Source organism: Polyodon spathula, chromosome 3 (genome assembly GCF_017654505.1).
Source record: "Polyodon spathula isolate WHYD16114869_AA chromosome 3, ASM1765450v1, whole genome shotgun sequence".
Taxonomy (NCBI): domain Eukaryota; kingdom Metazoa; phylum Chordata; class Actinopteri; order Acipenseriformes; family Polyodontidae; genus Polyodon; species Polyodon spathula.
In genome coordinates, this window is record NC_054536.1 from 28,313,696 (window position 1) to 28,338,485 (window position 24,790).

A 24,790-nucleotide genomic window follows, 5' to 3' on the forward strand; every position below is an offset into this window, starting at 1 on the left:
TTAGCTCTTAAGGCCACCATACACGCGGCGATTTTGTCACCTGCGATGCTGGTCTGACAAAATCGTCCTGTCTGTAATGATAAATCGTATCTTGTATCGAAACGTTATGAAATTGACGGTTTATTAACAAAATAATAAACCCTTTAATTTGTATTTCTCTTAATTTGTTTTGGTTATTCTCTGTCTCAGTCATTTCCACTACACTTCTCATACACGTCCTCTTGCCAGGTCGTTACAATACTATACAGTGTCTTACATACAATATACATTGTACGCCGATCTGCTATAATTTTCGATCGGTATATGCTACTATAGTCCATATGCTGTTTTTCAAAAGCAAGAGTTACAGAAGCCAATAAAACTGGCAGTCCTCCTTCTGCGATTGTCTCACTGGACGACAAAAATCGCCCCGTGTATGGTGAGAAGGTTTTCACGATAAATCACTGACGACACATCACTGGCAACAAAAATCGCCCTGTGTATGGTGAGAAGGTTTTCACGATAAATCACTGACGACACATCACTGGCAACAAAAATCGCCCTGTGTATGGTGGCCTTTAACTTGGCAGATTAAGATATTTGTGAGCCCTGTTTCAATGTGCACAACAGTTCCATACTATAGTACATGGAAATATCAGATATAGATATTAATTTAATTTATATTCATTTCATTTATATTCATTTAATTTGGTACCATACAGTAGCTTTTTATCTGTTTAGAAGCATATCTTGTACTATTGGTTTTGGATCTATATAGTATTTGGGGAACATTCCAGAAGAATTGCACCAAAACACAAAACATGGTCAAATAGAATGGTTTAACTGATCCAACAAAGGTACGGTAATAATTTTCAGTCAGAACAGTCTTTACTTTCTAAAGATTAAAAAAAAAAAAAAAAACATTCCGATTAGCTCTGGGAAAGCTGGCAACCGGTAGTAGGGAAATAATTATAAATAATTTTTTTTATGACCACCTCCTGTGAACAACCTTTTCTGTTCTACAGCAAGCAGAACAAAAATGACAGAAACGCTTTGCAGTGCATGAAATCCATCTGGCTTGTCAAAGGTCGACAAAATTTGAAATTTTACAATTGCTATTTATACAATATGGAAAATGTGCATGAAGCAGAGAAAAAACTATGTTTTGGAGGATCAAATAATATTGCCCTGAATAATTCGTCACTGAGCCTGGTATTTGCAATACATGTTATGGAAACAGAAAAATCATAGGAATGCTATGGTATACTTCACAGTAGACTGCAACCATGATCACTCCCAGCTTGAATTCATTTTTAACAAAACCATACATCCACTTTACATGGAAACAAACTTTACACCTGAAGAAAACACTGGTTCTAACGCAATCCACATTTGAATTCAAAGATTTAATCTCAGAGAATTAATTGGCACAATAGTCTCTAATCCTGATCATAACTGTCACTCAAGATTACAGCCACTGTGGATGAATAGCAGGTTACAGTTATGTGAATGAACATTAGTATTGCAATGTGGTTTAAAGAGGAGTTTGAAATGAGTTTGATTAAAAACAAACAAAAAAAAAAACACCAGGGTTGGCAAATTTTTTTATTAAAAATAAATAAATAATTTTTAATGTTGGAAATGGTGGTTTGTAAATAGTTACATACCAAACTAAATTACTCAATCTTAAATTAATACCATAAATAAAGCAAATTATTTATCATTGGTGGAGTTTCCATGCGTGTTTTTTTTTAGCTCGAGACATTGAGAAAAATGTCTTATGTAAAATGTTTTTTGGGGTTTCCATTCATTCAGTTTATTTTACTTGAGTAAACAGTTTTTTTCACCCGACGTCATGCTAATTATTGGGAAAGGTGGTGGTTGATATGTAAATTAGTTATGCATAAACTACTTGTGCTGTTTTTAAAGATTACTAGTGAAATTTTGTGAAAATGTGGTTTCCATGCGCAGAGAACTGGTACACGAGTGAATATACTTCGTTGACTAATAATGTGCTTTATTGCTCTTGCCCAAAATGTTTTTTCAATCATAATAGTGGGGTGTCATGTCGTTAGTAGTGAATACTGTTTCAATTAATTACGACTTATGACTCATTAATTAAAAATGAACTCGGAGGTATAAAATGAAACTGACCAACAGGTATTTGCAGACTGCACGTATTGCAACATCAACAATGGATAATTGCAAAGCATATGACATGATTTACTTAGATTTCCAGAAAGCTTTTGACAAAGTCCAGCATAAAAGATTAATTCTCAAACTGAACGCAGTAGGGATTCAAGGAAATGCATGCACATGGATCAGGGAGTGGTTAACATGTAGAAAACATGTAGAAAACAAAGTACTGATTAGAGGAGAAACCTCAAAATGGCGTGAGGTAACCCATGGAGTTTCTAATCTACATTAATGACTTAGATTCTGGTATAGTAAGCAAACTTGTTAAATTTGCAGACAACACAAAAATAATGGCAAACCCAGTTAAAGCAGTAAAGGTCATTCAAAATGAGTTAGACAGCATTCAGAACTGGGCAGGCACATGGCAAATGACATTTGATAGAGAAAAGTGTAAGGTATTGCATGCAGGCAATAAAAATGTGCATTATAAACATCAAATGGGATATACTGAAATTGAAGAAGGAATCTATGAAAACGATTTAAAAGTTTATTTTGACTCAGAAATGTCTTCATCTAGACAATGTGGGAAGCTATAAAAAAAGACCAACAAGATGTTTGGATATATAGTGAAAAGTGCTAAATTTAAATCAAGGGAAGTAATGTTAAAACTTTACAATGCATTAGTAAGACCTCATCTAGAATATTGTGTTCCGTTCTGGTCACCTTGCTACAAAAAGGATATTGGTGCTCTAGAAAGAGTGTAAAGAAGAGCAACCATAATTATTCCTGGTTTAAAAGGCATGTTATATGCAGACAGGCTTAAAGAACTGAAAGAAGACTAGGCAGTGATCTGATTCAAGCATTCAAAATTCTAAAAGGTACGGACAATCTTGACCCAGGGGACTTTTTCAACCAGGGGTCAGAAATGGAGATTTAACAATACATTTCCAGTCAGAGACAAAAGTGTCACGTAAATCAGTCACGTGAAAATGTTGAGTTATCCACTAGTTTTCTTAATAGTTCGTATCCCTTCGGTACTGGTAATAAATATCAAGTTATGAGTAAAGCGTGTTGTCGAATAAAAAAATTCAGGACCAAGACTGTCAGTCGAATTAAGCAAAGGTGTCAAGTTATCCACCAGTCTAGTTAACCAAGGCTGACTGTGTTATATACAGTATCAGCAGTACCCTTCTGCCCATAAACTATATGCATTTAGCCAGGATAATAAAGTACGCATTGAAGGTGAAAGGAATTTTTTGTTTCTGTCATAATCTTGAAATACTGGTCAGGCCTGTCTGCTTAGACACAACAAGCATGGGTGGAGACTCCACTCTCTGACAGTTTACATAGGCTGGAATATATATATACACACGTATATATATATATATATATATATATATATATATATATATATATATATATATATATATATATATATATATATATATATATATATATATATATATATATATAGTACCATTCAAAAGTTTGAGTACACCTGCTTGAAACCAGGTTTTTCATGATTATCTATGCTTTTAACTGTCAAAATTTGAAATATTTGGGTCCAACCATCGAGTACTTGTAAGATGCAGAGAGGGTGAGCGCATGAGTTCTGCATGTGTGGTTCCCACTGTCAAGGATGGAGGAGGCAGTGTCATGGTCTGGTGTTGCTTTGCTGGTGACAGAGTTGTTAATCTTTACGAAGTCCATGGCAAGCTCAACCAGCATGGCTATCATAGCATACTTCAGAGGCATGCAATTCCATCAGGATTACGGCTAGTTGGGCAGTCCTTTATTCTTCTGCAAGATAATAACCCGAAACACACCTCAAAGTTGTGCAAGAACTATCTGGCGAAGAAGGAAAGTGAAGGACAACTCAATCTAATGATCTGGCCTGCCCAGGCTCCAGACCTCAATCCAATAGAACTTGTATGGGACGAACTGGACAGAAGAGTCAAAGCAAAGCTACCCACAAGTGCCCTACATCTCTGGGAATTGCTGCAGAAGAGCTGGGAAGACATGTTGGGTGATTTCTTGCTGAAACTTGTTAACCGAATGCCTCATGTTTGTGAGGTTGTTATTAAGGAATTTTGAAGATTTTGAGACAATTTTCAATTTTCTTGAACATTGCTTTGATACCCCTTATGTTTTGTTTTGTATAATGTAACATGTGCTTTCATTTTCAATTATTTACAGAAACGTATACGATGTAAAACATTGTCAATTATGAAAAAAAAACCTAGTTTCCAGCAAGTGTACTCAAACTTTTGACTGGTACTGTATATATAACGTGTTCAAGAAATCTAGCAGATGAGTCTGATTTTTATATATATATATATATAAATAATAATAATCCAGTGAACACTGTAATAGTCCAACAGTTATTGACTGCTTAAGGAAGGCATTCCTTTTCTTTATTCTTGCTTTTGTAGCACATCATGACAAGCTACTGTTGGCCTACATAATTTATGTATCCTTCTAAAAAAGAACAGCTTAGCTTAACTGGTTCTTTTCTTTATCTGCAACCACTTAGTGTCATCTGCTACGTTGTAAACTACGGCATTTCTAGAGGATATTAACAATACTTTGTCATTTGTTAAAATGCTACAGTAAGTCCCAAACAATATGCATTAAATAAACCTATTCTATTGGTAGAACATTCAACCCCCTTTTAATATTTCTGTTTCTACCAGACTATGTTGTAACACGATATGTTTTCAAAAACACTTTACAATAAGGGTTAGAAGTTTTTAACTTTTGGCACAAAAAGGTGACATTTCTTAGGTTTGTGATTGAGAAGGCCTCAACAGCACATCAATCTAATGTGTGCTTGCAAATTATTATGGTGATAGATTTAATAGCGGGTTTTTGGGCATTGTTTTAACAACCTGTAATTTTGTTTATCAGTTATCAGTTCACAAGTAATAGTTATAAGTATCACAAGCTTTCAAAGAAACATCCAAACCTATAAAAACCATAATTGTGCTGCAAGCTTGTGCATATAACTAAAGTTGTCCTTATACGGTAGGCTTAAATAGCTGTTGCCTGTGAAACATAGGCCTACTTGTTAGCCCCCAATGAGATATTGCTGTTTAGTGGGTTGTTTTATTCACTGCCTGAATTTGGGGTGTGGGTCTTTGGTTTTCTTCTGCCTAGTTTATGTGGTTGCTAAATTTACATTATTGTTTGTAACTACAAGAGAAACAAAGAATGGTTCATAAGATCACAGTATCTCAGATTTTAGTAGTCATTTTGGCAACCAAATGCTTTGCATATAAAAGGGTCATTCCATACCAACTCAACCAGAGCATTTGCCAGACCGTCTTAAAATTCGGCTGGGGTTTTCAGGCCCACGGAGTTCAGAAATGCTAATCATCTTTTATTTTTTTCTTCAATTTCCCCATCAAGCTGTGACCTGGCAAAGGTCTACCTAAAGTGAAAATATGACCCTGACCAGAAAAATCACCTTGGGCTCAACTAAAGCCCTGTTCACACTTGTATCGGTATGATACTAGTACAGTTTGTTTCGGTATATAATTTACTGGTACAAAACCACTTTCTGTCCTAACTCACTTTTCAGCAATGGTACAGTATCAATACAGTTGCGATATACCTGTCCACATTTATGTTGTTGTCCTTTCCATGTACAGTATTGTGTTTTGGTGTTCAATCATTATTAAGAGATGAGCAAAACAAGAAAGAATGAGACAAACAAAAAGGCAAAAACAATTAGCCGTCTTTAAAAGCGTGAGGTTGCAAAGAGAGCGGGCTTACATCACAGCTTTGGGAATGCATGTTTTTTTGTTTTGCTTTTTGATATTCCCTCACATGGGATTTTATTTTAGAGCGGCACTGCTCTGCAGTATGTTTTACCTCATAGTCATCATCACTAATTTTGTGGAGATTATTTTGGCATTTTTTGGGGTAGTTAAACTGTAAAGCAAGACATGCGTGTGATTCAGAATATTGACTTAACTGTATCGATACCGTGACGGTTTACCTGTCCACACTTAAGCTGTTCTGAATCATATCGAAACCTGCTCTGGACAGATGTTTCAGTACGGTTCTACAGTGAAACCGGTATAAAAATGCTACTGTGAACAGGTCAATAGACGCTACCATCACGCGTAGCACATCATAATGAATAGGGCTTTCGAGAAAAAAATACCAGGAGCGCCTAACTCACTTTTGGCAAGTTGCCAGATGAGGGGTAAGTGACAAGTTTTATTCAAACTTCAGCCCAACCTTCTACCCTGTAGGGGATAAGGGTCCTAAAATGTTAGTATTGCTGTAAGAACCTTAGGGACCACTCTTCCAAATTTTGTGAAACACTTTTGGTTTCAAGTCCCACCCACTGGTCATTAACCCCCTCTGAAATTATAATTTTTGGTATTTCTACCAAGTTTAGGCCGAATTAACTCACGTGGGGGGGGGGTATTTTTGGATAGATGTTGATGAGATCTGTATTTGTGGCATTGTCATGCATTCAGGACAATGGAGTGACGAATGGAGCCGTCATACCAGAATTAGTGTTATATTTTATTTTTATGTAATGTTAAAAACAATGATTTCAGTTTTACAGTTTTGTAAACAGGTATATGTACATACCCATTTCTATTTTAAATGTATGTTTTACAAAATTTTTCACTGTTTGTAGTCGTGCTGTATATGCACTCATTTTAAAAATAAAGCCTTTTACGTTTAATTTTCCATTTAAACATGGTGCTTCTGCAATGCAAATGTTACATACGATGTTCATGAATAAAACTTTTCAATTGTATCCGATAGTATGTCTTTCATTTTCATAACAAAGCAGTTTAAAAATGTATGGGTCAAAGTGATCCACATGGCGGTTCTAGGTTCTACTATAAAATGGCACACAGGCAAAAACTGGACCTTTGGATTTGTATAATGCATATTATGTAAACAAAAGTTGTTGTATTAAAATCCACTATCAAATTGTTATACGTAGCAACTCTATGTGGTGTCACTGCCATGTATGAGCAGGGTATAGTATGCCAAAGCCCTGTGGCAGTGGTGCCTATAGTGGTTGTAGTGCTTCAATAAAATATGTACGAATACCTAGTGTGAAAGACAGTGTAAGAGAAGTGCCATAGTAGAATATGTTAAAACATCAAAATATATACTAACACTAATAATTTTAATTTTGAAAAACTGAGCACCATCTGTCCCACCCTCCTCCAGCTTGTGTTATCCAGAGGCAAACCTTTAATTTCTTCATTCGCCATCTCGAAAGCAAAGTATCAAAGGAAACTTATCGCTATCATAACACATTTATTTAAAAAAAAAAAAAAAAAAAGTATATAAGCGATGGACATTGACGAAATGTTTTTGATTTCTTTTTAATCACAAGATCATTCATCCTTGATCATGACACGCTTGAGTGACTATGACCGAAGCATATGCACTTAATCACCTAATTTGTGAGACAGTTGATTGGACACGGGACATGAAGTGATTTCAGCTGTTGAATTGTTTGAATAAATGCAATTAAGAAAATCACAGAAAAAAAAACAAAATGCCACATTTGTCAAGAGAGCAGCGCCTTCATTCAGTCAGCATGTTGGAGGCTGGACGTGGTAAACGTATTGTGGCTCACCGTCTTGGGTGCTTACAGCCAGCAATTTCAAACCTGGCAAGATGGCATAACCAGGCACACACTGTCAATGACAGGCCACGAACTGGGAGACTAAGAGTCACACCTGCCCAAGATCAACAGATCATTTTGCAGCATCTTCGTGATGTCAGTTGTTAATCAGCACAATAAAAAGTCACTGCATCTGCTCTAAAACAGAGTTTGTCATTTTCGATCACATCTAGTGAATTTTATCAAAATATAAAAAGTAATAAGTTTCTTTTGAAGTGTATTTTTAAACTACACGTGAATGTTTTATTCCATTTATATGGATTACCTGTAAAATAATAGGATTTTCAATCAAATATAAACAAGTAGCTATGGTCACCAGTAGATTATGAAAATTAGCACCATTGAAAGTTTGAACCTTCAAAGGTCAAAATGTACCCTTAGTTGCAGCCCTAACCCCAGGGTCACTTTGTTTGGGATGCTGGGGGATGCAGTGCTAAAGCGTTAACATCTCACTCCACAGGTCATCCTTGACCTCATAGCTGAATTGAGGGATGAGCTAGACCCCAGCATCAATCTAGGGACCACTATCCCTGCACATGTAAAAGTGCTGTGTTCTCTGCACTTCTTACCCGCTGGTTCCTTTCAGACCACAGTTGGAATGTCTGGAGGGATAGCCCAATCCACCTTTTCCAAAGTGCGAGGCAAATTTCTGGATGTCATGCTAAAAAGGGCAGGCCAATACATATCATTTCTAAGGATACCAGCATAATTGATGTTGGCCGAAGCTTTTCCAAACAACTCTGTTTCATGCAGTGACCTCAGCTGTAAGAACTCTCAGCGCTTTCTCAGAAAAATCTTTTCAGTGCACCAAGAGGACTTTGCTGCTCTTCATCTGACCTTTCTTTTGATTTGTATTTTTGAGCTCCACAAATGTCATACAGCAACTACTGCTCTCTGTACTCCTAACTCTGCGGCCGCTAAATAGACCGATGCGCTCACTGAGACATTTATTATCATAATTGTGGATCACTATTTGTGTGTGCTGAGTAATCTGCATGGCTCTTAAGCTTACATAGGGTGCAGTGCAAAACAATTGCCTGGCCACAATGCAATTTGAATTTTGCATCTGCAATTATTGCACTGCACCTATACTTACATCATCCCTTAGATGTGGTAATCAGATAAAAGCAAAAGTTCACAACCACAATGAAACTGATGACCGCAATACTTTCTCTGTTTTTTAATCACAAATTGAAAACTAACAAACTTAAAATGGCATTGTGATCTGTAAAAATATAAAATTACTATCCGTTTCCCTACAAATGTTCTGTATACTGGTATACTACTTGTTTCTAAGAGAAACATTGAACAATTCCACTGTAGAGTTCTTTATTACTTATAGTAAAATAATAAACCAAGATAAAGATTCAGAGTTTCTTATGTCCGATTTGTTATACACAACTCCGCTTTTCTGGGTATCAATGGTTCCTTTTGGCACTGTACCTGAGTCTTCCCTGTCAGGACAATTGTAATGAATTGCGTTTTGGTTTTGTGATGTGTGAACTAATGTCACTGGGGTGTATGCAGAGACATTCAAACTAATTTATGAAAATGTACATTAGGAGAACAGGAAACATGTTTTCTACTCACCTCCCGGGCAATGCTACCCAAGGCCTCATCCTCTGCTGAGAATCTGTCTTTAATAGGAGCACGCTTCCTTCCAGATCCAGGTGTCCCCATTTCCTTTGTTCACTTTTGATTCAACTTCTTGCAGTCCAGCAATAAGCAGAAAATCTTTGCCCAGTAAACGTCACAGCTGTAAATGGGAAAAAAATGTAAAATTAACCAAATCCACTGGCATTAAACCGTTAAGCACTTTTTCCATTTGGAAATTGCTTGCTAAAACAACGCTTAAGTGAAACCTCGGATAACGTAAACAATCAGCAAAATACAACACAAGCACAGAAATGCAGGATCAGATCAACTTTTTATCAAATATTTACAACGACCAAATTAATTAATTTTAAGGTTAATAAACTTACTTTCTGTCAGCAAGCAAGGTGTGCTGATTTTATTGCCAATATTACTGTTAAGTATATAATACATAATAACAGTGTAGCAGCTTTTGGCAAGCTTTGGCACTAAGGCAAGAAATCTACAAAAATGAGTGAATATTATATAACAATGAACTCAATCAATTCAATACTATATGTAAAAGATTTTAAATCGGTTTTATTAACCAACTGTCATGGAAAGACAAATGATACTGGCTATTCAGGAAACCATGTCTGATCAATTTGGCCATATTAAAGCACTTATCTATCACCAGTTAAACCAATTTAAAGTTAATCTTAAGCTTCAAATAAATTAGTAGAGCCCTGTGAAATTCTTTTTTTTTTCCCCCACAGATTTTGTTTCATTACAGATACACATTAATAAAACAACTCAAATAGATGTATATTAATAATAGTATAGTATACATCATGTTTTAACTACATACATATTTCTTATTAAACTGCTTTATTTTTTACAGTTTGACAAACAGACCTCGCACAGAAAAATTACTTAGTTACCATAATTTCTCATGAGTGGCAGTAATGGTAACGTACAGTCCCCCACTTTTTAATTAACTCCCTATTTACAGTAAATACTGCCCATGTCCTACAATAAGATCAAATGAAAAATATAGATTTAAACTGCCCTACTATTGTGGGGCTGTCATAATAATTGCACATACAGCAGTCTACCCTTTACAAGAAACGATAGGAATTGTATTCAAATCCAGTTGCACTGAAGCAGTATACAACAAGCTTGGGGTTTCTCCGTATTTAAACACAAAGCAAAGCAGATTAATTCATTCAAATCCATTCAAAACCAAAACAGCATTAGCTCCAGTGCAAAGTCAAGTTTGCACCACTTGAACTAAAACAAAGAATTATGACAGTAATACAAAATACAAGCAAACAAACCATATTTTCCCCAAAAGGAATAAACAGCTAATGTTTAACGACAGTATCTTTCAACTCCCATTCCAGCCAACAGTTGCAAAATCTGCACATCATTATTTTGTCAAAGTCAGCTGCATACATCCCCTCATGTTGAAATTATTTGCAGTTGTTTCATTTTTTTATGCGCAGTTTACAACAAACGTCTCTTCTCATCTATTACAATTTGAATTCCCAAACTATGCGCTTCAAATTATACATCTGCGCAAGTGCTAATCAGCGCATCCGTTTCCCTTCAGACCGTGTCCATGGTAACAGCTGAGCCTACTATTGCAAGTATTTATCTAAAGTATTTTTTGTATATAAATGCCATTCTATGTTTGCTTTATAATGCTTTTTCATTTTACATTTGCATTTTGTTTTATATGTTACATTCAGTTTTATTTTGTATTTGCGAAAAACACGAGACTCTACTCATGAGGTTAATTAGGAACTTCTTTGTGTACCTTATTACAGCTACTTCTGTATTACAGGACACTGTCACTGACACTTTCAATTTTACACACAGGTTAATGCTCTGTGTCTTAGAAATCCATGACTGGGGGCTTGAGTGGCGGATCCGGTAAAGGCACTCCGCGTGGAGTGCAGAATGTGCCCTATAGCTTGGATGAGCACCGCCCGGGGAGGGAGGGCTTAGGTCAGCCAGGGTGTCCTCAGCTCACCACGCACCAGCGACCCTTGTAGACTGGCAGGATGCCTGCAGGCTTGCCTGTAAGCTGCCCAGAGCTGCACTGTCCTCTAGCATTGTAGTCTGGGCTGGCTGCATGGCAGGCCTGCAGAGTGAAAAGAAGAGGCCTGCTGATGGCACATGCTTCAGAGGACAGCGTGTGTTCGTCTTCGCCGCTCCCGAGTCAGCGCGGGTGGTAGCAGTGGACTGAGCCTAAATTCAATGGGGCATTTCAAATTGGGAGAAAAAACGGCGACTACTAAATAAAAAAAAAGAAATCCATGATTATTTCAAACACAATCCCATTGTTACATGCACACAAGAATAAATGTGGCAGGATAAGGCAGGATTGATCTGTTAACTTATACCAAGTGTAAGTAAAGCCTGCTAGCAGAGAGACTGTGATCAGACCTTTTTCAAACTGACATCTGGATTTTGTGACTGGCGAGTGCTGAAGGTTGCTACTAAATCCATCCATTATCATTAACCACTTAATACTTTACATGGTCACGGTGAGGCAGTGCCTAACCTGGCAGACACAGGGTGCAAGGCAGGACTACACCCTGAATGGGATGCCAGTCTGTTGCAGGGCACCACACACAAACAGAGGGCAATTTAGGCAATTTAGAATGAGAATGACCAATCAACCTGAACAGCATGTCTTTGGACATTGGGAGGAAACCAGAGTACCTGGAGAAAACCCCTAGGTTTACCCTTAGGCTGGAATTAAACCCAGGACCCTGGCGCTGTGAGGTAGCAGCGCTAACCACCCCGCCACCATGCTGCCCAGGTTGCTACTAAAGCCTATTACACAGTATTATCTTAAGATAGAGACAGTTGCAAAGCTGGAATGAGGAACTGTTATCCTGTCACTTAAACTGGCATAGTTGTATACCAATTTACTGTAGGCAACAATAGAAAACACCTCTATAAGATATAACAAATACATTTATTTTTCTAAATCATAGATATCTAGTCAAAGAAGGCTTAACTTTATAGGTGCTTGAATGAAAATAGTTTGGGTTCTTTTCATGTTAAAATATTCTTTCATTTTTCAAACAGATATTCAATTAGGTTGGAAAACATGCATGTTTCCAGTAGTACCATGTTACAAAATAAACCTGGTAGTATTCCACCAAGTTACCTTCTAAGCAAAGTAGTGGGAGAAGCACTCTTATTTACAGCATAATCTGTTTTATTTATTATCTTTTTATAGAAATTTATAAAATGTGTCAAAGAAACAAACATGAACTTAATCACTTGTGTCAGAAACACTTTGTCCTATAATTATAACTCATGTTTTGTTGTTTGTTTACTTTAAACAAAATCTTGCAAATAGCTAAAAACAAACAAACAAAAAAAAAATTTGGAAAAATGTCATAATCCTTACATCTGTGTATACAGCACTTTTTATTTTCCAGGCAGGCACACCTACTGCACATGAACTGAAAGGTGCCCGTGTTCTGCGTTTTAATCCTAACATTCTTATGTAAGATTCGGTGTAAACATGTTAAACTCACTACAACTTAAGTAGATTTATATTAAAACTGTACAAGGCAGTTGTGAATTATAGTATATAATTAAGTCTATTTTTAATTAATATTTTTTATATCCTCCTTAAAATATTCTACAATTGATCTCTTCAGGGTGTTTCGACAGAGTTGAAAGTGCATTTCAGTACTAGAAAATGATAACAACTTTCCTAGCCGAAAGCGTATTAAACATAATCATAAAATCTATTTGCCAGGGATACTGTATGTACCAAATGTAAAAACAATCCAGTTTTTAACGACTTTAGAAGAGTAGGCCTGCATCAAACCACTGCAGTTGCACATAGGTACGTCTTCTTGCAGCAAACGGTTTCAGACCTTGAGCCAGCGTTAATGTAATGAGTCAACATGTTTTAATGAAGAGCAATCTTTCCCCAAAAAAAGCATTGTGACTGAAATGTGTTGATTACATTACCTAGACAAAACAGAGACTAGACATGGTATAAGTTATTTTTTGTGTTTTCAGAGTTAGCCCATCAGACGAAACCACTATGATTTAACATAACCTTATCTGCTTAATATTAACTAGGGAGTTACTGACATAACCATGGCTTGACATTTCTGTTGAATCACACAAGTTTAACATTCTAAACCAAACCACAGATCCCAAGTTTACAGAAAACTAAGATCTCGCTTAATGACTCAAAATAACCAACCATTTGTACTTTAGAAACAGTAACCTACCTAAATAAAAGGAGATACTGCTGTAATGCAATTGTTTCCCTTGACACTCCTGTAGTTTTGGCGCAGCGGGAACCACATAACACAAGTTAATGAATTCGTGTTTGTCAGTTTTTTCTTACCAGAGAAAAAATGTATCGTATTCATTATTATTATTATTATTATTATTATTATTATTATTATTATTATTCGCAAACAATTACCTTCTTTAGAGTCCAATGCGGTTGATTCAGTCCTCCGCCACCCAGTGATATAAGTGACTCCAATTTGGAAATAAGGCCAGACCCTTAATGTGCAGTAACCTCAGTTTCCAGTGTGACAGCACAACCTGACAGCCGATTCCCCGTCCGTGTTCATATAGAAATTCAGCAACCTTGCGGTCTTTTCCCTCAAGCTTCTGTTACTTTGTGTGCGGTACCGTTAATGGCTTTCTTAACGCTGTTCCAGTATTTTCCGTCTCCACGGTTGTGTCTGAGCGAATAGTTTCTCTTTCTGTCAGTATGCCGCTCTGGCTCCTGCAGACTGCTTGTCTTCCTAGTTCGCCAGCTTCTCTGGGGTGACCCTGTAACGCCACAGTCCCCGGATGTGTGCCGCTGGGGTGGAGACAACGGCAAAATTTGGCAAAAGGATCTTGTCATTCTCCTCTTAACACCACTGAGCTTTCGTTGATCATTTAATTGTCACAATCTTAAGCCTTTAGCCGTAGTGTTACACTACTGACAGCACTCTATCAGTGTTTCTTATTGGCAGAATGTCTGCTACTGGTAAGAAACGCCAATAATAAATCTGCTGCCATAGTATATTTTCTACTGGAACTATATATATATATATATATATAGAACATGGAAAGAGTGTATGTGCTGTGTTAATTTTATGTTGGTTTTTTTTTTTTGTGTGTATTTAATATCGACCAAAAATGTACCATTTAAATGGTAAAATACGTACTCTGTCTGTCCAGTGTTTTGTTACAGTTCTAAACCTGCCAAAGCTTGTGTAGGCGACCCCTTCCGGTAAAATATATGTTTACAGAGGAACACAGTGTAGTCTGACTAGAAGATGCTTTTTCAGATGGGGTGTCTCCCTCCCCCCGTCCCCCCCGCCAATAAACTAAACTATAAAGGACATACAAATAATAAAAAATACCATTATTGTTCTAGTCTTTTATGGGACAAAGGTTCGAGGACGTTTCAAACTATGTCGTCTGAACACAAAGTGGCAGACACGGCGCTCCTATATGATTGAGGTTGGTTCTACCTAAGGTGTACAGACGTAGTTGTTACAGCATACATTTCCCACTTCTCAAGTGTCTTTTGAACCACCCTGTTCTTATTGTACATATTCGGTTTTGCTTCCAGATCATAAACATTTCTAACGTCCTGCGTACTGGTGCAATAAGCACTCAAAAACTAGGCAAACTACTCCCCTTTCAGACTACCCCCATTGGGCACTGTTCAAAAAGTCACATTCAGAGATCACCTTCAAATTGTTTTCAATCACAAAAAAATCATAAAGGGAAGCATTGCACTGAAACCTGATTTTGAATCACTGGCTCGTTGCAGTTTTGTTGGAGGAACTGATCGAGAACACTGAATCAATTCTACACATTATGTGTTCGAGTCCCATAGTATACTTTACAGCAGTATAACTATGAAGTCTTTCATTCGTAGACATTACATTATTCTTTACGAAAGTCGTTACAAGAACGCATGGTAAAGGACTGTCTTCGGAGGTATATATAAATTCACTGTAATCTGCTTCTCACCGAGCGTGCGTGAACTGCTTTACTGTCCCTCTTCAACTGCCGTATTATTTATTGCAGGCATTGCTCCACGTCGCTGCACATGCGCAGTCAGCGTTCATCTGCTGGGGTTGAAAGACAGCGAGCAGGAAGCCAGAGGCACGGATTATTAGAAAATCAGCATTTATAATTGTATACATAATTTTGGTCTGCACAGCAATCACAGCATACAAATATGTTTAAGAAACTCAAAAAGAAAATTAACGAGGAGCAGTCGCCACAGAAGAACGTGAAGCCGCAACAGCAGGCCCAGGTACGACAGAGTTTACTTTTGTGTTGATTGCTGGTTCTGTCAGGGATGAAAAACCGATTTGTCATCAGTAACTAAACCGCATTAAATACAGCATTAACTAATACGATAAACACACGTTTGTTTCACCAGCTGTTAAGATGTTCGTCGTATGTTCAGCATTTATTCCCGGGTCTCAGTTGTACAGCAAGTAAAGGTTTAGAGACTAGTAATAATGTGGGGAGATTGAAGGATTTCCAATATAGTATGTTGCATTAGTTATAAACCCAACGAATGTTAACGATAATGTGAGAATTCGATATACAGTGTTTATGTTTTTTTTTTTAAGTTATTTTTTACTTGTTAGCAATCGTCATAGTACAAGGTCCAATTTAGTCGTACTTCAACCGTGTAATTTCCTCGCAGTCTTAAAGAAGTGGCTCTAATACAGAATGATATTGTTTTGTTTAATTAAACAGTACCATTTTTGACAGTGAATATGGCGGATTCGTTTGATTTGAAAGTTGGTCACGTTTCAAAACTTGTAATATGATTAAAAGCTGTGAAAGTAAGGGGTATTGCATTAAGGATTTGACAGGCTTTGGCTCATGAGTGCACAAGTGACACGACAGATCCTATTGGTTGAGCGAAATACATCACTGATATTCTAATCAAGTGTCTTCAGGGTTTGCTTGTTGTGCACGCCACTGATTGTGGGTTAGCTTGTGAGTGACTGGCGTAACATCAAATCATGTTCATTAAGTACTGCATTGAAAGTCTGTGAAGTCTGCCACTTGAGCATGTATTGTTCAAAAGGGGGTGGGGTGGGCGACTACGACAATTATATATGTTTTCTCAAGATGCGCATGTATAACTAAACAAGGTTTTTGTAAACTGAGTTAAAATGTGTTCTCTATGAAACAACCCAGTTGTGTTCTCCCTGACCTTACATACAACAATTACGTTCCCAGCACACTTTTACAACGTAAGTTATTCCACAAGCCTTCGATGTGTGTGTGTGTGTGTGTCTATATATAATATTTGCATCGGTAAAATAAGAGCATGTTGGAGTCGTAGCCTACTTGACTTTTACAGACTTTTAGAATTTTTTTTCTCATATGAACTTTGTCTGATCGATTTATCTTAATATGACTGTTTTTCTGAATTGAATATACAGTCAGCACATTTATAATTTCATCCGAGATGGTCAGTACTACTGGAGCTCGAGGAGATCTGTATATAAAGCAGTAGTTTCTGGTAATTCTTTATCAGTGATGGTATTGTATGTGTAAACTGGAAATACATTTATAATAGATCATATTTTTTTTTCACATTCCCAAGAATAAATTAGATTTGCACCGCAATGACCTTGTAGGAATTATTGTCCACGTGCTGGGTTGTTACTGTTTGTAAGTGCATATTCATTCTGCAGCTTTTGTCTTTGCTCAGTTTAAAACTGAAATTGAAAATAGAATTCTCTTAATTTTGTATTTAATTATTTATTGTTTTACAGTTTACAGAAATGTGCCTTACATTTTCCAATATGCATTAATAATGCATTATATCGTTTGACAGTGTACACCAATGTATTGTATGTGAAAACTACTGTTTAATCTTTTAATAGATGTACAACCCTACGTTTTTGCAAGTGGTTAAATGTGCAGTTGAACTGGGCAAAATAAATACAATACTTTTCTCTTTCTTTATATCTTTGTATAAAGGGCCTGCTTGAGCCCCATACACAACTCTGTGTGTATTTTCAACTGAATGTGAAACTCCTACTACACATTATAGGAATTTATAAAATACTATTGAAATATCTATATTCACTGCATATAGTACAGTACCAATTAAAAGCAGTTTATAAAAGAGAAAGCCTTGAGAACAGTTAATGCACCATCTGGTAAAAACATAGAGTGCAGGCTTTAATAAATTATAGCAAATTGCCAGGCTGTGCCAAGAAGATTCTTCCCCATGGACTACAATTAGAGCACACAAAGCAGCCGGCTCTATCATTGTGAGCTGCTCTCTGTACTTCAGCTGATGAAATTCCCTTAGCACTACAGTTTTCACTTGTCCATCACTTCTGTATAAAAGCTTTTATGGATTCTGGCTGGCTTCATGGCCAGTACCAGAAACTGTATAAAACAACAAATACAAAAATCCAGGACTTGTACTAACATTGTTTGTTTCAATTCTTTGGCCAGATCAGGGATACATTTTTTGTGAGTATGTTTTTCACAACTAAATTGCATGCAGTGAATGCATTTATGCATGTTTAACTGTACAGTATAAACACTGGGTGAGAAAGGGCTTTTGTAAGATTTCACAGTACATATAACTAATTCAGTCTCTGCTGTGTTCTTATTCTTTTTGATTAATTTTGTGGATTAAGCACAGAATCGGTTGTGACCACAGTTAGAAACAAGCAACATACTGTTTGACTGGAAATCCATAAATATTGCTAACCTGTTCTTAATTCAGAATGGCGCTGTGACCGTTTGCAATTCTGATGACCCGTAATCTAAGAGAAGCGTTGAGATACTGGGGTTATCTGCATTTGAATAGGACCCTTGCTCACTGACATTTTTTGTTAAGTTTCCCTACCCTCTTCTCTCCTTATAGACCACTTCTAAGTCCACAACCCCGCCTATAGGTAACAGAAGCCGATCCTCGTCCCTGTCTAACCGGCAGGATGAAAGCACAATCACTCCAGATGATAGAGAGGTGAGTTCCTTGTGTTTTTGTCCTATTTGTTTCAGAAGTTCACAATGGGATATAGTATGTTAACATTCCAGTTTGACATACCATTCGCAGGGAGAGAGGCTGATAATTGTTTTATAGAAATAACAAGCTGCACTAATTGTTTTTTAAGGTCTAGGACTCCAGTGTTGTGTTGCTTTCACTCTTTAGACAAAACAGTCATTCATTTTGGTGAAAAGCTACTGTCCCTCTGGACCCTTTAGAAGTGAATGGCAATGAATGTAAATGGCAGAGGTGATATAATCATAGGGGCAACATGCTGTGAGTTGAAATCTCGGTTATTTTCACTAATATTGCCTAGATTGATTTTGTGTGATTTTTCTATTTCAGTGATATAAACTAGAAGAAGAAAACATTAGTTAAGATAACTGGTATTTCATAGTTGCCCTTTTAAAGCACAAAACAAAATCTGTCAACACTGTTGTTTAAAGACCATTAACAGGGAGATTTGTCAGACTTTTTACAAATCTGTTTAATGTTTGTCATGAAAGTTTCAGCTTTGCTCAGCAGAGAAATGCAATTGTTATGGATTATTCAGAACGAGTCGAGTAGCATGCATTTCAATTTATTTATTAAGCTGTTGTCCTATTCAGAGTGGGAATCTGGAGATGTGTTTGTATTTTTCTTTTTTATCTATCTATCTATCTATATATATATATATATATATATATATATATATATATATATATATATATATATATATATATATATATATATATATAATATTACAATAGTGCAGTACAGTCTATCAAGATACTATACATTCAATACAAGAGTCTTATAAAAACAGTACTGTATATTATGATTGAATTGGTATTCTTCAGGCGACTTTGTATAGTACAATATCTGCTTTTATAACAGTGATTTACAACAGAGATACTGTTCTGTTTTTTCAGCATTGATATGTGTCGTTGGCAATGCAACATCACTCCAGTTCTGGTAATATTCTTTCAGATTGATGCTGCTGGACAGGAAGCTAAAAAGTCACTGCTTAAATCTTACCCCAGTCAAGTGCCCTGCACTGCCACCAGATAGGCATGAATAGTAATATCCCTTTTCATCCAATTCTTCCTTTCCAGTGTGGTATATTTGACGGCACTGAATATACCATCTTCTGTAGACTAACATGTTCTTGTAGATGGGTGTGTGAAAACTGGGGGTACTCCAAAAAATGGTTTAGAATAAAACTTGTAGTTGATATTCCTCTAATGCTTACAGAAACAGGGCAGAACCAGACAATATTTTTTGTCTTTTTTTATGTGATTGACACATGTACATTTTTGTTATACTATATTGCCTCAAGCAGATCCAACAGGGCTCTCCAAAACCTTTTCCCATTGAGGGTTCAGGACTCTCAACCAAACAAACTGAAGGTCCCAGAGGAAATTTTGGGGTCCCAATAAAGTACAAAGTCTTAATGTTATGGTAAATCAAATTCATTTTTTTCTTAATTTATTAAAGTTTTATCAGTTGTAACAATAAGGCTATGTACACACACACTGCTGTTTGCTCGACAACTGTATTTACAAGTGGCACATGCTGCGGTTGTTTGTAGTACACACACACATACCTTTCCTTACTGAAGTGAGTGCACTCCCTGTTTAAACAAACCACTGAACTCAGTCCATCATTACATTACAATCGTGAGGTTTTGTGAGAGAACATGGAGGTTGTGCTTTTGTTTATGCTTTTGGAAGAAAGTACTGTACGTAATCGATTGAGATGCTCGTCAAGCACAGATATGCACTTTTCTGCGAAACCAGCAGAGACTGTTTTGCTTTTTCTGCACTGCTCAATACATTGGCAATCATCTGCATTACAATGATGCTAGATCGAAACATTTGGATGCTCTTCAGACCAGAAGGCTGGAGGGGAACAACTTGAGTGGTTTCCAAATGATTAAAAATGCATGTCTATGGAGTCATATGCCTCTTTGTCATTTATTGAGACATTTCCTGGAGTGACAAAAGACATAGATAAGGTATCGGTGGAAAAATGAGTTGCAGTCGCACGGTGGCATTTGGGGATACAAATTGTCCCATATTGTTTTAAGTTGCAAAACCAAAATATATATATGTTTTTCTTACAACAAAATATTATACAACTGTACTTTGATTTAATAAAAAGTATATTATTTGTATGCACTATTTACCATTGTTATGAATTTACTATTCATCAATATTACAAAATCAACTTAGCTCAACATACAGTGGCTTGCAAAAGTATTCAGACCCTTGACCAATTCTCTCATATTACTGAATTACAAATGGTACGTTGAAATTTCGTTCTGTTCGATACTTTATTTTAAAACACGTAAACTCATAATCAATTATTGTAAAGTGACATTGGTTTTATGTTGGGAAATATTTTTAAGAAAAATAAAAAACTTTAATATCTTGCTTGCATAAGTATTCGACCCCCACACATTAATATTTGGTAGAGCCACCTTTCGCTGCAATAACAGCTTTAAGTCTTTTGGGGTAAGTATGTACCAGCTTTGCACACAGTGTCGGAGTGATTTTGGCCCATTCTTCTTGGCAGATTTGCTCCAGGTTGTTCAGGTTGGTTGGACGATGCTTGTGAACCGCAATTTTCAAATAGTGCCACAGATTCTCAATGGGATTGAGATCAGGACTTTGACTGGGCCACTGTAGGACATTCACCTTTCTGTTCTTGAACAACTCCAATGTTGCTTTGACCTTGTGCTTGGGCTCATTGTCCTGCTGAAAGGTGAATTTCCTCCCAAGCTTCAGTTTTTCAGCAGACTGAAGCAGATTCTCTTGCAGTATTTTCCTGTATTTTGCTCCATCCATTCTTCCTTCAGTTGTAACAAGATGCCCAGTCCCTGCTGATGAGAAGCATCCCCACAGCATGATGCTGCCACCACCATACTTCACTGTCGGGATGGTGTGTCTTGAGGCCAGTGTTAGGTTTGCGCCACCCATAGCGCTTTGACTTTTAGCCAAAAAGCTCTATCTTGGTCTCATCTGACCACAAAACCTTTTCCCACATCACAGCTGGGTCACTCTCATGCTTTCTGGCAAACTCCAGACGTGTTTTCAGATGGTACTTTTTGAGTAACGGCTTCTTTCTTGCCACCCTCCCATACAGGCCAGTGTTATGCAGAGCTCTTGATATGGTTGACCTGTGAACCATTACTCCACTCCCAGCCACTGAACTCTGTAGCTCCTTCAAAGTGATTGTTGGCCTCTCTGTGGCTTCTCTCACAAGTCTCCTTTGTGCCCTGAGTTTTGAGGGATGACCTTTTCTTGTCAGTGCCTGGGTGGTGTGATGCAGCTTCCACTTCCTGATTATTGATCCAGCTGTGCTCACTGGGATATCCAAACACTTGGATATTATTTTGTACCCTTTCCCTAATGTATGCATTTGTATTACTTTATCTCTAACTTCTGTAGAATGCTCTTTGGTCTTTGGTCTTCATTTTCCTTCAGATTCACAGCCTTACCAATGACCCTTCAACAGTGGGGTTTTTATCCAGAAAATGTGGCAGTAACTTTAATGGTTCACAGGTGGAGGCCAATGGCAAGGTAATTGTGTTCTTGTTAGGGCAATTTCTTTCATTGTTGCAAACTGGGAGTTTCCACAGCACAGGGGTTGAATACTTATGCAAGCAAGATATCTCAGTTTTTTATTTCCCAACATAAAACCAATGTCACCTTACAATAATTGATTCTGAGTTTCAGTGTTTAAAAATAAAATATCAAACAGAACGAAATTTCAATGTACCATTTGTAATTTGGTAATATGAGAGAATTGGTCAGGGGTCTGAATACTTTTGCAAGGCACTGTATATATATTTTTTAGCCATATTTATTGTAGTACACACACACACAGTTAGTGCGCATTAACTAACCGAGCTTAAGTAGTAACCACAGTTGATACTTCCTCTGAAAAGGATTAACTAGTGCGGTACCTGCCCTTTGTAACCGAACTGTGTGTGTATACAAACCGTATTAAGAGCAAAAGGTGACCTCACAACCACATTTAGCCTGTGTGTGTACGTAGCCCAAGAGTCAACCAAAATTAGTCTACAAGAACGAAGAACAAAAAGGCATCGCCATAGAACCCACAAAAGCAAAATAAATATAATATTAATATAAAAGGAGACCAAATGCTCTAGAAGTTCAGGTTTTTAAATTTAATACAAAATTTGGTCTGACTTATTTTCTGAGTTCCCCAAACTAACTAACTTGCTTATTCAATATTGCAAACTATGCCTTAGGATGTGCTTTTGGTACATTTTTATAAACATTTAAATGCAGGTGTCAGCGTTTAAACTATATCTATATACACACACTCTTTCATATTATATTCTGATGTATACTGACAGCCCTGGTTAGTATTTCCTAAGCAAAGAAACCCTAAATAAACAAGTAACGTTTTAACATTGCAAAAGACTTACCTACAATGTACCTGTGCTGGCCCTGTGGGCACAAAGTGAATAAACTAAACAAATTATGTTATATTCAAAGAACAAAACAAAACTAATAAAAATAAATAAATAAAAGCCTACATATGTTACAGAATCTAAAATGCACAGATTCCAATATGTTGTTATATTAACTTTGCTGTTGACAAATTACATAGCTCTCAAAGACGTTTATTTTTTTTGAACAAATGGTTTGCGTGAAAGTGTCCTGGTAATTTTAAAGCCTACACAATTTATTTACATTTATGCTTTTTCTGAATTTATATTGAAAAAAAAGCCTGCCCTTTTAAAATCGTGTTATGTGTATTCACAGGGGTGTAAGGGCTAAATAAATGGCAGTCGCCATCTACAGCCTTCTGCTTACTTGAATGTTTGATTTTTACTGGCATCAGTAACGCTTTCCACTGTAATTTCTGAATGTTTTCATTTAAAATGGTGAAGCATTGAGCTTGTGTTTTTGTAGTACGGCAATTTTGTTTGGCAGGAGGCAGTGTGGTCCAGTGGTTAAAGTCCAGGGTTTGTAACTAGAAGGTCACCGGTTGAAATCCCACCCCTGCCACTTACTCCTGCTTATGCTCCATCCTGCAGATGAGATGTTAAATCACTCTCCTATTGTAAGTGACTCTATTGTAATGCACAGTTCACAGCCTACCTCTGTAAAGCGCTTTATGATTATGGTCCACTATGAAAGGTGCTATATAAAAAATAAATACAAATAAATACAGCATGAACACAGAGTGCACCAATGACCCGCCAGATCATCTGAGAATAAAACCTGCACCAACTTTATGTTGCACTTGGAGGCAATTGCCAAACCCCTTCCTTGTTATAATGTCCGCCCTTACTCTGGCACCACAGCAGTGATAATAAATTACTAAAATGAATACATAAAAAATATATATGTGCTTAGTGAAATTTGTGACGTAACCAGTTACACGTCTAGCATATTATTCAGTTTGACCACTTTAGATTGTATACGTTTTAAACGTTTAAAATTCCCATCCCTACTATGCATGCTCAGCTCTCCGTGCCAGAACACCATGCTGTAGGAAAGTGGAAAGTGAAGTCCTACGTTCGTTACATTTCATAAAACTGCAGCAACATAATCAATCTCAAGCTTAACCCGAGGGGAGCACATTTTTAAAACATTTTTAATATGATCGTTTAGAAGTAGGGACATTGAAATGACGGCTTTTTTTTCTTTTAATCTATATATCTAGCTACGGTAATTTAAATAAATTACTGGTACAGGACATAACTAATTAATTATGCCAAGAATGAACAAGTAACCAGAAGACCCTTAAACTTAGCACTATTGCAATTACAGTGCAGCCAAATAGACAGCGAAAAAAGCTATTAAACTTCTGAGCCATTTATTTCTGTCAGCAGCCACTAACATCTTCCAAACAATTGTTTATGCTTTGGAAGCAGTCAGCAAGAAAGCATGTAATGGATTTCAGCAAAATAAGCAACCGTACAGTAAGGGACACAACTCCATATAGGTTCAGTCTTTTAGTCCTATCCAATCCATGTTTTCCAGTTCTCCACAGCAGGAACTACAACGCAGAGTATGCGCACTCCAACATTCTGAAGGTTGCACCTCGTACAGTACACTATTACCTGCATGATTTATAAATAAATAAATAAATAAAATAAATAAGTAGTCCGCGGTGGGGCTGCCTGTTTGAGACGGACAGACACGAACCCCGGGTACACAGACAACTGCAAACCCGAGAGTCCCGACAAGTCATGTTTGCGTAAAGGAGATCCCCGAGAGACTTGTCCTAAGAATATCATGTGATGATCAATTCATGCTGTTTAATTCCTTTTATTTATTTTTTTCTAGTGCCCTTCCAAATAACATTGTCATTATAAAGGCATTATTTTTATTGGAAAGTAACTTTGGATTGTTGTGCTTATTGAC

At 36.9% G+C, this 24,790-nt stretch overlaps 1 protein-coding gene and 1 pseudogene across 4 annotated transcripts in view; one reads left to right on the top strand and one right to left on the bottom strand.

Moving 5' to 3' along the window:
* LOC121312944 overlaps positions 1-14,277 on the bottom strand; it is a 69,815-nt pseudogene extending 55,538 nt beyond the window's left edge.
* A 1,199-nt stretch (positions 14,278-15,476) lies between these two features.
* LOC121312945 (golgin subfamily A member 4-like) overlaps positions 15,477-24,790 on the top strand; it is an 80,067-nt gene continuing 70,753 nt past the window's right edge. For 3 of the 4 annotated variants that reach the window (XM_041244927.1, XM_041244929.1, XM_041244930.1), the window contains exons 1-3: positions 15,477-15,677; positions 17,861-17,878; positions 18,279-18,380. In XM_041244927.1, coding sequence (XP_041100861.1) covers positions 15,600-15,677; positions 17,861-17,878; positions 18,279-18,380 — 198 coding nt within the window. In that variant the 5' untranslated portion in view covers positions 15,477-15,599. The remainder of the gene's footprint in view (positions 15,678-17,860; positions 17,879-18,278; positions 18,381-24,790) is intronic. The other variant, XM_041244928.1, reaches the window with a different exon arrangement.